Below are 15,998 nucleotides of genomic sequence, written 5' to 3'. Positions count from 1 at the left end.
AAAGTTTGGGCACCCTGCAGAGTTTATATCTTGTACTGCCCCCTTTGGCAAGTATCACGGCTTGTAAAAGCTTTTTGTAGCCAGCCAAGAGTCTTTCAATTCTTGTTTGAGGTATCTTTGCCCATTCTTCCTTAAAAAAGTCTTCCAGTTCTTTGAGATTTCTGGGCTGTCTGTCACGCACTGCTCTTTTAAGGTCTATCCATAGATTTTCAATTATGTTGAGGTCAGGAGATTGTGAAGGCCATGGCAAAACCTTCAGTTTACGCCTCTTGATGTAATCCCCCGTGGATTTAGAGGTGTGTTTAGGATCATTATCCATTTGTAGAAGCCATCCTCTAACTTCAGCTTTTTCACACATGACATCAAGTTACCATCCAAAATTTGCTGACATTTTATTAAATCCATTTTTCCTTCTACTCGAGATGTTCCTTGTGCCACTGGCTGCAATACAACCCCAAAGCATGATTGATCCACCCCCATGCTTAACAGTTGGACAGAGGTTCTTTTCATTAAATTCTGTGCCCCTTCTTCTCCAAACGTACCTTTGCTCATTCCGGCCAAAAAGTTCAATTTTAAACTCATCGGTCCACAGAACTTGTTTCCAATATGCATCAGGCTTGTCTATATGTTCATTTGCAAAGTTCAAACGCTGATTTTTGTGGTGAGGATGTAGAAGAGGTTTTCTTCTGATGACTCTTCCATGAAGACCATATTTGTACAAGTATCTCTTTCTGGAGGGATCATGCAGTCAAACGTGGATTTTGAATTGTTTTTCTCACAATCCTGCAAGCTGTTCTGTCTGATATTTTTCTTGGTCTTCCAGATCTTGCTTTAACTTCCACTGTTCCTGTTGACTGCCATTTCTTAATTACATTTCGAACAGAGGATATTGACATCTGAAAACGCTTTGCTATCTTCTTATAGCCTTCTCCAGCTTTGTGAGCGTCAACTATTTTCAGTTTCAGTTTTCTAGACAACTGCTTAGAAGATCCCATGGTGCTGATTGTTGGGGCAAGGTCAGATGAGTCTGGGCATTTAAAACCTTTGAGATTGACATCACCTGGTCTTCCCAGATGATGATTGAGAACAATCCATGACACTGGCTGGTCTCAGCCTTGCAAAGGGTCAGTGCATGCTACCCAAACTTTTGCAGACGCCATTTTTTTGTTTTCTGTAATTTTGAAAGTGTCATTGATGGAAATAAAATCTAACTTTTGTTGACATATTATAAGAATGTCTAATCTGTAATTTGATGCCTTTTGGAGATTTTTCCATCTTTTCTTGGTTTCTTTATGTACATTAATACAATTTTTTACCTGGGGTGCCCAAACTTTCGATCCCCACTGTGTATGTGTGTGTGTGTATATATATTATTTTTTACACACAGTTACTGCTTATAACAGTAATGATCACTGTTCTAAGCAATAGTTTTAATGATCATGTATGGCTCTCACTCATGACAGTTTGCCTACTATTGTGATCTGTAAATGGTTACAGCTAATCACATGGTACAGGATGCCAAGTACCATGGGATGGCTGTGGGCCATTCACAGCATCACAATAGTAAGTAAGCAGTCATGAATGAAAGTCTTTTAAGACTGTTTTGTTAATATGTAATCGCTCTGATTGGTCATAAAGAGTACGATATCGTGGCAACTCACATCGGCTGGGTACAGAGCGCCGCCATCCACTTTGTCCACCAGACACAACGGTCACTGGATCCTGCTGCAGTGCGCCGTGACATACCAGTACGTTGTGACATACCAGTACGTCGCGGTGCCTGCAGCTGCCGCCCACTTGCAAGTAGTTAATATTGAACTCCAAGTATAGATCTTTTTGCATAGTTACATTAGTGCAGCATGGACTACTGTATTTATGCATACGCCATCTCTGAGGGACCGCTGTGGAAACAGGACTGCAATTATGGGACTAGCCAAAGAAGAAAGACCAGCCTCAAAAAAAGGGAGACAAGAGCTTTTCAAGATGAATTCCAGGTACAATAGTGATGCAACAGTCTCCATCTTGTCCATTCGCAGAATGCCTTGCATTTATATTAACGAATGCAAAGCGTTCTTTGAATGGACAAGATGGAGACTGACAACACCATCTTGTCTCTCCACCTCATCTAATCATTATCTTGCATTTCCTGAGAAAAATGCAAGGCTTTCCGTGTAAAGCACCCCCAATGAGAGAGCAAGCAACCCTTGTGGTTAATATGCAGCAGGGCAGCTGTATTCCATGGGTTCAAGTAGACAGATGTGACAGATGTGTAGTAGCAGCGACTGCTACAGTGACTCCTGGCTTCCACAGTGATCTTCCAAGCTGGACTAATGTAACTATGCAACAAAATCCATACCTGAAATTCAGCTTGAAAGGCTTTGTCTCCATTTTTCAAACTGTCTTTACTTAGTTTTTCTGGTCCCATATCTGTAGCTCACTTTCCTGTTCATGGATGTCTTTTTTTTTTTTGTTTTTTTTTAATTTTCAGTATTTTTTGTTTTGTTTTAAATAGCCAAGAAATACCCAGTTCAGCTCTTTCCACATACTAAGTACGTCCAAAGAATGAACCCTTAATCACAAGGCAGCCATCAGCTTGTGCGGGTTTTGTTTAGCCGGCTCCTAGCTTAAAAGTGATGCGGCGAGATGCCTAAAATTTATTTTATTATATTTTTTATGATATTTTTTCCTGAACATTTCTTTAACCACTTCCTGCTCGTCGTATATTAAAATGACGGCCGCAATGTGGTTGTCCCATCCCGGCTGGGCGCCATATGACGTCCAGCAGGATAGGCCGCTCTGCGAACCCCCGGCCCCGGTGCACGTACAAAGCGGCGACTGGTTGTGCGGTGTGTTGACACACCGCATCTCCGATCCCAGTAAAGAGGCTATGACGTAGGTTCTTTACCATGTGATCAGCTGTGTCCAATCACAGCTGGTCACATAGTAAATAGGAAGTGCCGTTGATCGGCTTTCTTCAGTTCGTGCCTGACAGGCGAGAGTAGAGGAGAGCTGATCGGCGGCTCTCCTGACAGGGGGGGGGGGTCTCTGCTTGTAATTGGAGCATTGATTACCAGTGCAGACCCTTGGGGGATGCCACCAGGGATTGCCCACCCATGCCACCAGGGATGCCAATCAGTGCTCAGGGAGCCTGTCGGTGCCCTCCTCATCAGTGCTGACCATCATTGCCATCTTTCAGTGCCGCCCATCATTGCCGCCTATCAGTGCCCATCAATGCTGCATATCAGTGCTACCTATCAGTGCCTCCCCATCAGCGCCTCCTCATCAGTGCCTGCCAGTGCGGCCTCATCAGTGCTTGTCAGTGCAGGAAAAAACATATTTATTTACAAAATTGTATAACATAAACAAAAAACTTTTTTTTATTTGTTTGGCAAAAAAGAAAAATCTTTTGCGGTGATCAAATACAACCAAAAGAATGCTCTGCATGTCAGGCCATTTTTTTTCATGCGGACCTCTATGGAGGAACTCGGAGGGCGATCCCCCCCCCCCCCTTTTTTTTTTTTTACGGGGTCCAGTAGATGGTCCATTCGTGGGCCCTGGGTTGGCGTTCCCTTGGGGGATCACAGTAGTCGACCCTCACCTGCCTTTTTTGTGTCTATGCAACAATCCTGATTATGTTTCAGGGTGAGCTTGGTATGTGGCGACACTACTGGGTCTGCATTCACGCACTTCAAATGCTTTGATAGTGCGGATAATTCCTCTTCTCCTGCAGCCACGCATGCAATGGCGCTGGTGGATGCACTGATTGTATCGGTGCGGGCAACTTTAAAAACTGGAGGATGCTGCTGCCTCGGAGGTGCCGGTCCCCTTTGGTACCTGAAGCTCCCCAAAAGCGGCAAAAGGTGTCCTCTTTTTCAGCCTACTTGACAAAATTGTCGCGAGTCAGTGACCTAAACGCATTATGTCAGTGCCTAAGCATTTTTGCTAGACGGTATCCCTTTGAAGAGTCCCTGTTTAAAAAAGTGAAAAGTCAGGTTTTCAGGCCAAATAGCTCCACTTTAATTCCGATGGCAGAGTTTCTGGCTTTTAAAGACCCCTTGGATGGGAGAGCCGAGACTTTGGTCCGCCCAGTTTCCTGTGGCCAGTTCGGTCCTTAGGCCTGTGTTCACCATAGCATTGGTGTCCCAGACTTTAACGAAGTGGGAAAAGCTTTTGCGCCAGGATCTGGAGGGGGAACAGCTTCCCCCTGCCCTTGTGAGCTGGTGAACCAGTTGGTCCAGGGATTGCATTTTTGTCTGTGGTGCCTCTCTGGATGCCCTTCTCGGTTTCTAGGCTGTCCATGACAGCAGTGGGCCTTTGGCGCATAATATGGCTGAAATGCTGGTCTGCAGACCAGTCTTCTAAGACGCCCTGTTCTCCCCTTTTTGGGGGATCGCCTGTTTGGATCTTCCTGGATGATATCCTTAAGGGTCTTGCAGGGGAGAAGAGTACTTTACTCTTCTTCCACAGGCTGCCAGGGGCAAGGAGTCTCATCACAGAGAATGGGTTCTGCCAGACCTGCAGACAAGCCCTCTTCTGCCTGAAGGGGTGCCCTCACCCATGTCTGAAGTTGGGGGGGACATCATCGCTTCTTTCCAGACCCATGGACCTTCCTGATTCAAGACAGGTGGGTCCAAGAGCTGATCCGGTCCAGCTACAAGATCGGGTTTCCGTCTTATCCTCCAGTGAGGTTCTTTCCTTCCAATCTGCGTTTGTCCCCAGACTGTCTGCGGGGTCTCTTTGGGGCAGTGCAAGTCTTTCTACTACAAGAAGTGATTGTTTGGGTTCCAAAATCGGAAAGTTTTCAGGGTTTCTTGTCAAACCTGTTTAGTTTCCAGGAAGGAAGGAAAGGTACGTTCAATCCTGTGCCTCAAGGCTTTGAACCACTTGTGCGGGTACAGAAGTTCAGAATGGGGTCCATTCGTACAGTAGTGGCATCCCCAATCGAGGACGCTTACCTTCATATATTCCATTATATGTCGGTCATCAACGTTTCCTCTGCTTGCCATGGCAGAGGAGAATGCTCAATTCACGGCATTACACTTTGGTCACCTCAACTCAGGTATTTACAAAAGTGTTGGCCCCATTGTTGCCATTGTAGCGGCAGCGGGTGATTGCGGTACTGGGTACCTGGACTATCTTCTGGAGCAGAGTCTCCGACTGCTCTAAAGGACAACCTGGACATTACTGTGCGGACTCTGTAGGAGTTTGGTTGGAAATTGAACTTCCAAAAATCTGCTCTGGTTCCATCCACCAAGTTGGACTATGGGTCTGACTCTGGATCGGCTTCAGCCAGGGTGTTTTTTTTTTTCCGGGAAAACTAAAACTCCAAAGCTGCAGGATGCGACTCAGCTCCTGTTGTTCAGCAGTCGTCTTCTTTCTGGACTTGCATGTGAGCGCTGTGCCCAATGGTGTCTACCTTCGAGGCGGTTTCGTTTGCACAGTTCCACTCGAGCCTCTGCATAGGGAGATTCTTGCCAAGTGGGACAAGGATCCACAGTCTCTAGATAATCTTTCCTTCCCCTGTACTAGACGGTGGTCCCTGTGGTAGCCAGCCTGTCTGGGTGGGGAGGTGTTTTGGGGACAGATGTGCTTAAGTGGTCTGGACTCTGGGGGAGTCAAGGCTACCGATCAATATAATGGAACTTCGGGCGATTTGTCTGACTCGATGGACAAATCGCCTTCAGGATTGCCAGGTAAGGATCTATCGGACAATGCCTATAGTCTATCACCAACGGGGCTCAAGAAGTGGCCTGGCGGTTTGGGGGGGGGGTAGCTGGCATTCTAAGGTTCAGCTGTGTCTCCTGTTGGCCTTTCATCTCAACTGGAAGGTACAGAGAATTGTGGCAAGGTCTCGGGATCCTCTGGCCGACGTCAGACACACTGGTGTCTCCTTGGGGCCGGTATCTTATGATGTACGCCTTTCCCCAGCTGAAACTTCTGCCGAGTCTCCTGTGAATGATCAAGGCAGAAGGGATCCGGTCATGCTAGTGGCTCCAGACTGGCCTCGCCGGTCTTGCTACGCCGATCTGGTATGGTTGGTCGCCGATGCCCCTTGGAGACTTCCTCTCAGAGAAGATTTATTGGCACAGGGGATAATCTTCCATCCTGCTTTACAGTCTCTGGCTTTAATGGCTTGGCTGTTGAAGGCTAGGTGTTGCTGGAGAGGGGGTTGTCTGAATTGGTGATTCCCACATAAGACTAAAAAAAATCTACCTCTAGGAAGGTTTTACCATCGCGCTGGAAGGCGTACATTGCATGGTCTCTTGTGGGTTCATCCCTGTTCCATTTTGGTGGCTCCTTGGATTTTGCCATTCCTCCAATGAGGTGTTGAGCAGTGTCTGGCGTTGGGTACCATCAAGGGCCAGGTTTTCGACTTTGGCGGTCTTCTTTTGCCCTCCTTTGGCTACACATTCTTTGGTTCGCACCTTTATTCAGGGGGTTCACCACTAGGCTCCTCAGTACGGTCTCCGTTGCCTTCATTTGGTGCTGCCGGTTCACCAGTATCCTCCTTTCGGAAATATTCATGAGCTTCCTCTGCTTGCATTGTCCCAGAAGGCAGCCTTCTTGGTGGCTATTCCTTCTGCATGCAGGGTGTTGGAGCTGGTGGCATTGTCTTGTTGTTCACCTTACCTGGTGGTTCACAGAGATAAAGTGGTGCTTCACCCTTGTCAGTCGTTCCTTCCTAAGGTTGTTTCTGGTTTCCATCTGAATAAAGACATTGTGTTGCCTTCCTGTGTTCTAAGCCTGAACATCTTAAGGAGATTGCCTTGCATTCTCTGGATGTTGGTCGGGCGATCAGTGTGTACCTTGTGGCATGAGTCTTTTAGGAAATCAGCCTTACTATTTTTCCTTACGGATGGACCTCACAAAGAGTTGGTCAAGTCTGCCGCCACCATTTCCAAATGAACAAGATGGGCGGTGGTGCAGGCCTATTCCATCAAGGGTCAGGTTCCTCCATTCCCTGTTAAGGCGCTTTCTACGTGAGCACTTTGTGCCTTTTGGGCTTTCCGCCATCAGGGGTCAGTGGTGCAGGTTGGCAAGGCGGCCGTCTGTGCACACTTTCACAAAATGTTATACAATATATACATGCTGGCATCTGCGAATGCTGCTTTTGGCCACAATGTTTTGCAGTCCGCTGTTTTGAGAGGATTAGTCATCTTTGAGGGTGTATATTTTTTTTCAGGTGAGCTCCAGTTGTTTCTGGTTGAGCTCCATGTTATCTGGTTGGCTAGGTTTAGCCTTTTGGGAATTTTTTTCTGCTGTGTTTTTTTTCCTAAACCTCATGTTTGGCACTGCAATGGGACATCCCAATGGTGAAGAAGATTCTGGAGCTGTGTCCGTCCGTCAACTAAAGAAAAAGTTGGATCTTTGTCTTACCGTAAATGCCTTTTCTCTGATGCTCATTGATGGAGACAGCACCCACCCCTCTATTGAGTTGAGTTATTTTTCTTCTGACACTGCTTGCAACTAAACTGAATGCCTGTAGAAGGAAGTGGGAGTTTACCACCTGGGACTGCCGCATAGATGTGGTAAAGCTTTTTCCTGCCTAGTGTCCTATTCCTGTAGGGGGGAACATAACCCAATGGTCAAGAAGATTCTGGAGCGGTGTCCATCAATGAACATCAGAGAAATGGATTTTACAGTAAGACCAAAATCAATTTTTTTGTGTTTAAGGGCAGCTACGTTTTTTCAAAGGGTGCCATTCAGATTCAATAGCTACACATAGCAGCACCCATATATGTATAGCTCATGGGGGAAATGCAGCGTCATGGTATTCTTTGTTTTCTGTGATATTTCAATTCCTTTTTCACTTATACTCATTACTTCTTTTTCTGTTTTGACTTGCAGGGTAACACAAAAATTAATACATTTAACTGGTCAAAAATACGGAAGTTAAGCTTCAAAAGACGACGTTTCCTCATAAAGTTACACCCGGAGGTCCATGTGAGTACTGTAAAAAATTATCCCTTTCATCTCTCCTCCCCTATGTTTTAAATTATGAGAACTTGCTAAACAAAATTGTGTAGAGAAAATCAAGTTACTAGTGTCCATTTTTTCCATACCACAGTTGCCAATCTAAAAGTTCAAAACGTAATAATCGAATAATTCATGGTATTAATATTTTAAACACTAATCCATAAAAGTTCTGTATAAAAACTAGGTCAGTATTTTGAGTGCAAAATAAGCCCTTAAATAAATACTCCTGTTTGTTCTCAAGTGAGTTTGCATATGTGCCCTAGTAGAATAGACTTTATTTTTATTGTAATATGAAAAGTATATGTTTAACGAGTAATAAAAAGAAGTAATGCACACTTAAATACATGATTCGAAAAAAAATACTCAATACCTTTTTATAATGTGCCTCCTAATGTGCTCTGCTGGTAAAGAATCCAGTGTCCCACAGCAATATAAGAGTGCAGGCTATTATGCTTGATCCAGAAAGCAGTGAAACGTGATGGGATCAGAGAGAGACACCACACTACTAGGTCAACAGGTGAAGAGGAATGTAAATGGCCCAGCCTTAAACACCTCCTAAGCCACATCCCTGATGCATTTTGCCCTGCCCACTGGGGCTTAGTCAAAGAGAACAATTTAAAAATATTGCTTCTAACGAAACCCCAATGGTGCACAATCAGCTATACAATGACATGATAAAAAGAAAAAACTACATCTTCTCAATTATCTGATCATTACAATAGTACACAAAGAAAGGCATGAATCAAAGTCTTTCATTGTGTACATTTTGTCATGTGATCTGCTGTGATTGGCCACAGTGATCACATGGTACCGGCAGCAGGCTGATGCAGTGATCTGTCATCCGCTGTGTCCACTGGGCGACAAACTATGACATCCTTCCAGAACATGTCTCCCGCCTGGCTGTGATTTTGCAATAGGCGGACGGGAAGGGGTTAAGTGGCATGATACATAGGTTATTTTTTTTTTTTTTTTTTTTTTTTTAAGATTCTTTTTTATACATGGGTTATTTTAATCTTTCTGGCATGTGGTTTGATTCATTTATCATGTATTGTTGATTTCATTCAAATTGGGCATAAAGGAAATATCTTCAGGATGCAAATTGCTATTTCTCTTTTGTTCAGTCGACGGGCACAGCGCTCCATAAATCATAACTACTGGGTTATATTGCCTCCTCCAGGAGTAGGACTAGGCAGAACAAAAAACACCTGGCTACGCCCATGGGCCGTCCTCAGCTGGTATATAACCCCCCTCTCTGCTCTAGGTAATCCGCTTTTAATCTGTCTAATCAGGAGTAAGGACCAAAGCTCCCGGCTGGGATCTCTGGTCCTAGCAATTTTTTCTCCTTCCTTACATCTTTTATGTTTTTTTTTTCTCTCGACAGATCTACATTCAATTGCTGGGCTGTGTGACTGGCTGTATAATCTAGATCCAGTGGTCCCCTCAGCCCAGCCAGCGACCGCATGCAGACTGCAGCTACACGCTAGGTCAGCTGCGACAGAGCCTCATGGACAGAGGCTGGCCCGTGTGTTAAATGTCTTGCAGGGTCGCATACGACCGGGCGTGGGCCTGAGTCGCATCGGTCCCTCTGCCGACATTTCCCCTACTTCGGTGGCGAGGATTCTATCTGGAGCGTTTCCCGCACCATGGAAGGGTTAATTACAGTCCCCCCTCTCGCCTTTTGGCGTTTTTTAGGGGTGGACGCGGATAACCTCCAGGGACCGTCGGACCTGCCTGCAGGTTCCCTCCTCCCATCCTTAAATCCCTCAGTGAGCTGGGCTTCCCCAACTCCTCCCCCCCGTCTGGACCTGGAGCCTGGTGGGGAGCCCAGGGCAGAGGATGCAGTGGAGACCACTGGGATCTCCCCCCGCTATCCCCACTCTGTAAGGGCCCTGGGATAGTGTATGTCCTGCCCTGGTAGTCTGGAGAGGTCCCAGTGTAGGAGACCCCTAGATACATGCCCTACTGTTTGCAGTGTGGTTCTAGTGCAGGGGGGTCCCAGTGCAGAGTGTGCAGCGGAGTCTCCCCTAACATGTGCCCTACCTTCAGGGGGGGTCTCCTTGCAGAGGATGCAGCGTTGCAGAGGGCGCAGGAAACATCATGGCAGCATGCTTCAGCATCTGTAGCTGATGGTGGCCATTTTTCCTTAGTCTGGCTGGTCTCCAGCTGGCAGCCACGTTTGTGTAGCCCGTTGATATCACTGGAGCCATTTTCCCTTAGTCCGGGAGATGCTGGAGACGGCTGGAGCCTCGTGGGGATGCCGAAGCTCCTCTTCCTCAGTTTCCTCTTCCTGTCCCCGAGACATATGAACAGGGATGGCATCCATGGTGATGCTGGGTTTGAATTTTTGGCACTCCTCCAATCGGTAGGGTGTGTCCTTGGGGCTCCCTGTTATCGCTCTTTCTCTGCTGATAGGTACCCTGAGCCTTGGGGGATCCTTTAGTGGTGCCAAAAAATCGCTTTTGTACTGGAAGGTCTTCCTTTGCTTATGGAGCCTCAGGGTCACATCTCCCCCACTGACCCCCTCATGGAGGTGGCAGGTCCCTCAGAACCCCAGCTTCCCATGATTGCACTGACTGCGGTCCTGCAGTCCTTAGTGTCCCGGGTGGATGTGGGCAAAGGGTCAGGAGGAAGCTTTCCTCCATCTTTCCCTGCTCAGGCTGTCTCATCTGATTCTGAGCCTGATGCCACTGTGGATGTGGCCCGTCCAGGGGGGCTTAATATCACACCCCCAGATCCATCCGATAGTGAGAATGATTCCTCCATGGTCGCAGCGGTGCATTAAAAAGCGCTCGTAGACACACTTATCACTGCAGTGCGTGAGACTTTAAAAATGGAGGATGCGGCTGATGTAGCCGTGGACGTGGCTGTGTCATTTGGTACGCATAAGTCACCTCGCACTCCAAAGGTATTTCCTTATGCAAGGGCTCCCGCCAGCCCACCCACCGCTGCCAGTGGAACCAGATACGAGCCACTCCTCAGGCTGCAATCCACTTAGCTCCTCACCTCCTTTCTTCCCTTGCGTGGGGAATCGATGATTGGGCTGCATGTCAGCCTCTCCCCTCTCCATCAGCCAGAGCTTCCCACCCCCTTTTGGCCCTCCCCTAATCAGGAGGGGAGCTGGGGACAGCGGCTTCTGCTATTGGCTGCCCAGGAAGATGACGAGGATGGCGCGTGGAGGAGCGGACAGTGAGCCCCAGCTTTGCCAGATGGTTGAGAGTGACCTGGCCGAGCCCTGCAGGGAGGGCAGCCTGAGATGGGGCCCAGAAGCTGGCAGAACTCTACTCTCCAGGTGAGAGGAGACACCCCAGGGACCCCCACCCACAGTGTAAAAGGGAGGGGGCACTGAGAGAAATGTATGGGGGGGGGGAGACACTGTGAGAGAAATGTATGGGGAAGGGGGGACACTGTGTGAGAGGAGTGTCCCAGCAATAGGTGTTCTCTGCCTGATGTGTCCTGCAATTGTAGGACAGGAGGCTTAGAGACCCCCCCTCCCATTAGATCAGAGTCCCTTTATGTTAGCACCCCCGTTAGAGACTCCCTTGTTAGATCAGAGTCCCTTTATACTAGCCCCCCCACCAATTAGATTAGTCCCTTCATATTAGCACTCCCCTTAGAGACCCCCATCATATCAGTCCCCTTTTATCAGTGACCCCCTTTAGAGATCAACGCCTGGCCATCTCTGTCACCAAAAACAAATCCCTGCCAGTCAAAATAATAAAAAATAAAACTGGCTCCTAACTTTTCCAGCTGGCTCCTAGATTCAAAGCAAATTTGTCAAGCCCTGCCTTATGCGCCTTATTTTTACAGGTTTTCCTGTAAGGAATGGGAACAACCAAAATTACCCTTTGTGGTCCCCAGACGTTTTGCTGTACTTTACCCTTTTGAGGAGTCACTTTTAAAAAAGTCAGCTAGTCCACCAGTGGTGGACCCTCCTGTTTCCAGGTTGAATAAAGTAATCGTGAGCCCAGTAGAGGAATCCCCGCCCTTTAAGGACCCGGCTGACCGGAAAGCGGAGGCTGTGGCACGCAGCATGTTTACTATGGCCGGTTTAACATTGTGAACAGTCTTTGCCTTAGCCCTGGTGTCTCAGACCCTAACTGAATAGGCCAAGCCTTTGCGCCAGGGCCTGGGGGTTGAGCAGGTCCCAGCTGCTTATGTTGATTTAGCAGACCAGTTGGTCCATGGGCTGCAGTTTATTTGTGATGCAGCTTTGGATACAGCTCCTATGCTGTCCAAACTTTCTGTATCAGCCGCGGTGATTAGGCGCATGCTGTGACTTAAGAATTGGTCTGCAGACCAAGCCTCTAGGAAAGCCCTCATTGGTCTGCCCTTTCAAGGCGATCGCCTGTTTGGGGCTACTCTGGATGACATCATTAAGGGTTTTACGGGAGGGGGGAAGAGTACCTTCCTGCCATAGTCTAGGAAAGGGAAGGAGCCTCGTCGCAGATGGGGGCCCTGCTCAGCACATAGAAACTTCTTTTGTGCTTTTTGGACGAATAAGGGAAATCGATCTTTTTAAATTTTCCCCAAGAGGTTCCAAGCATCCTTGGTCTGGTAACCCTAGACCCTTCTTCTCTTGACCCACAGACAAGACCCCTTCAGCATGAAGGTTATTATTGGGGTGGGGGACATCTTCGCTTGTTTCTGGCCTCATGGACCTCTTTCATGTGCGTCAAGGGGATCCACTAAATTATTATTTTGGAAGTACCCAGAAATGGGGCAAAAGCTTGTCCTTTTTCAGGTTTTTTTAGGTCCTGAGTCTCCTTGTGCGGATTTAATTCCTGCAAAGATTCAGGTGATGTCCAAACTACCTAAGGTCCCCCCTATCCCTGTCCAGGGAATTGATTTACCTAGGTCTGATTCTAATTCTGACCAGGGTGGTCCTTCCTCTGGACAAACTACAGGAACCACAGGCCGTGATTCACCAGCTGCTGTCACACAGATATAGTTCTCTCTCCCATTTTGCATACAGGTTCTGAGTCTGGTGTTATCTACCTTCAAGACAGTTCTGTTTGCACAGTCCTACATGCAGCTCCTTTAGCAGGTTCGGCTCCACAGGAGGATACCAAGGTTCGTGGCAAGATCTCGGGTTCCTCCGGCAGACGCAGCAGGCGTCCAAGGGCCACGGTAAGGCCAGTGTCCTCCTCAGCTCAGCCTTCTTCCACAATTCCTGCGAGGAATCAAGGCGAGGATCTTCCAATCAGTCTGGTGGCCATAAATTTCCCTTGGGGGCTTCCTCTCAGAAGACCAGTTGTCCCAAGGGCTGATATACCATCCTGCTTGACAGTCGCTGGTTTTAATGGCTTAGCTATTGAAAACCAGGTACTGAAGAATAGAGGTCTGTCTGGATTAGGGATCCCTAATATGGTGAAGGAGAGGAAGTCGTCTTCCAGCAAGATATACCATCGTATGTGGAAAGCGTACATTTCTTGGTGTGAGTCGATTGGCGCTCATCCTCGATCCTTTTCTGTGGCTCAGATGTTAACCTTTCTTCGACTGGGCGTTGATCAAAAGTTGGCCTTGAGTACCATCAATGGCCAGGTGTCTGTCCTGGCAATATTCTTTCAGGGACCACTAGCCAGGCACTCTTTAGTTTGTACCTTCATTCAGGGGGTTTAACATGAGTAGGACTAGGCGTAAAACAAATTTGACTACGCCCATAGGATAGTCCTAGGTTATACTCCCACTTCCTTCTATAGGACTTCATTTTTTTTCTGCCTAGCCAGGATAAGGGACCTATCTCCTTGCTGGGATCTTTGGTCCTAGCTTTTTTCCTTTTTAAACTGAACTTTTTTTTTTTCCCTTGTTTTCTTTTTCTTTTTTCTTTTGTTTTTACAGTGAGAAATGCAATCAACTGTCAGACTGGGTGACGCACTGGATATCCTAGATCCTTACGGTCTCCCCAATCTGGCCAGCGAGTGCGTGCAGACCGCAGCTCTGCGCTAGGTTGGCTGCAACATAGCTCCACTGGACATAGCTACACCTCGCGCGGACTCACACTACCAGGTCACGGCCTGGATCGCATCGTACCTCTGCCCCGCAGAACCCCCCATTCCAAGATGGGGAGGTGATCTGTTTGGAGTGGTGCCCGCCCAATTCCGAAGGTGTAGTGAGTAGTGTTCACTCTCTCCTCCTGGGAAATTTTCGGGGTGGACGCAGGCCTCTCCCTGGGTTGGTCAGCCCCCTGTCCTTCCTACCTTAATGGCACCCCTTCCTCACTAGTGGGGTCACCTGCGCTAGCTATTCTAGCCCCCCTCCTGGGGTGGCTGTGCCCATTTGGTGTGGGGTGTGAGAGCTATGGCTTGGGGGGGGGGGGGGGGAGCGCACTGCGGCGGCTCCATTTGCCGTTTATTATGTGCCATAATGCCCTGGAAGGGGGTCCTTAGCTAGGCCCCCCTTGCTGGATGAGGTACCTGAAGGGTCCCTGGGGTCCAGGGGAGGTCGCGTGCCCGCCCTGTGGCACTGCCATTTTCTCGTAGCTGCCTGCATGGGAGTTTGTCGGCCATATCTGTAGTCCGGTGGCCATGTTTTTGTAGTTTCCCATTAAAGTCTATGCGGCGACCATTTTCTTGTAGTCAATGGGAGTGGTGCTTTAAAGGTGGGCCTCTAGCAGCGGTACGGCCATTTCATCTTCCTCTCTTGCCGGCGTGGAGAAAGCTGCTGGTGCTTTCTCTCTCCCTACTGAAGCGGTGATGAGTTCCTGGGGCTGTATATACTGCCTTCTGTTCTAGCAGCGCTGCTCAGTGCTCTGGGACCTGTAGTACCATCCGTACAGCGGTGGTTGGTTTTCACAGCCTTATTTTTGCTTGTGGTCCCCAGGTTACTATGGAGCCTCCAGAGCATGTGTCACCACCTGACCCACTCTCAAAAGCTGCGGGACCTTCTGGGTCTTTCTGCTCTGGTGGCCATGATGGCGGTCCTGCAGTCCCTGGTGTCAAAAGTGGATATGGCTCTTCAGAAGAGACCTAGTAAAAAGCGCCTTCCGCCTTCACCCGCTTCTTCTGGGTCCTCAGATTCTGAAGATGATTTGGCCGCCACAGGCGCAAGTTAACCCACTGTGTCTGTGTCCACGCACCCTGAGTGCTTTGACAGTGAGGATGAGTCCTCTTCCACTACATCTGCACAAGAGAAGGCGCTTGTGAAGGCACTGATTGTATCAGTGCGGGAAATTTAAAAAATGAAGAACACAGTTACTGCTTCGTTGGCTGCTCTAGTGCAATTTGGTACCCGCAGACCTTGATGACTAAGGTGTTTCCCTTTGACAATCTCGTTGAAATAGGCGGGAGTCAGTGGGGTTCCCCGAAAAGGCATGGTTGGGATACCGAAGCATTTCACTAGGAGGTATCCCTTCGAGGAGTCCTGACAGTACCACCTGTGGTGGATTCTCAGGTTTCAGGTTTCCAGGTTGAATAAAGTCACTCTGCTCCCAGTGGAGGGCGCTCCGCCTTTTAAACACCCTGTAGACAGGAAGGCTGAATCTCTGGTCCGCTATCTTTTTACCGTGACTGGATCGATTTTAAAGGCCCGTGTTCGCCATAACCTTGATCTCTCAGAACTTAACGGAATGGGCAAAGCTTCTGCGCCAGGATTTGGAAGGGGGGTCAACATCCCCCTGAGCTGTCAGAATTGGTGGACCAGCTGATTCAGGGGTTACAGAATATCTGTGATGCTTCTCTGGACGCGGCCTCATTTGCCTGCAGGGCATCTGTGACTGCTGTTACCCTTCACATGATTTATATGAAATGCTTCTAAAAAGGTGCTGACAGATCTTCCTTTCGTGGGAGATCGTCTGTTCGGAGCTTCTATGGAAGAGATGATAAAAGATCTCACGGGAGGTAAGATCACTTGCTTCCGCTGGTCACTAAAAGCAGAGAGCCTTGCTGCAAATGTGGTCCTTGCTTCTCAGCCCACAAGCAGCCCTTTCTCCCCTCGGGCGCAGGACAAGGGTTCTAAATCATCCCGTTCCTTCTCAGGAGGTCCCAAGAGACCCTGGGTTGGTAAGTCTAAAGCGTGCTCCGCCG

The 15,998-nt window shown here is 48.2% G+C and overlaps 1 protein-coding gene across 2 annotated transcripts in view; it reads left to right on the top strand.

The window, feature by feature from the left end:
* Nucleotides 1-15,998, top strand: part of FARP2 (FERM, ARH/RhoGEF and pleckstrin domain protein 2) — a 217,130-nt gene that overhangs the window by 80,886 nt on the left and 120,246 nt on the right. For both annotated transcript variants that reach the window (XR_014225029.1, XM_082250070.1), the window contains exon 8: nt 7,849-7,944. Coding sequence is in view for 1 of the 2 variants with exons in the window: in XM_082250070.1 (XP_082106196.1) it covers nt 7,849-7,944 (96 nt within the window). In the remaining variant the exon portion in view is untranslated. The remainder of the gene's footprint in view (nt 1-7,848; nt 7,945-15,998) is intronic.

The sequence above is a fragment of the Pelophylax lessonae genome (assembly GCF_965119305.1).
Source record: "Pelophylax lessonae genome assembly, chromosome: 3".
Taxonomy (NCBI): domain Eukaryota; kingdom Metazoa; phylum Chordata; class Amphibia; order Anura; family Ranidae; genus Pelophylax; species Pelophylax lessonae.
The sequence above is the reverse complement of the archived record's forward strand: the minus strand, read 5'-3'. Positions and strand labels throughout refer to the sequence as shown.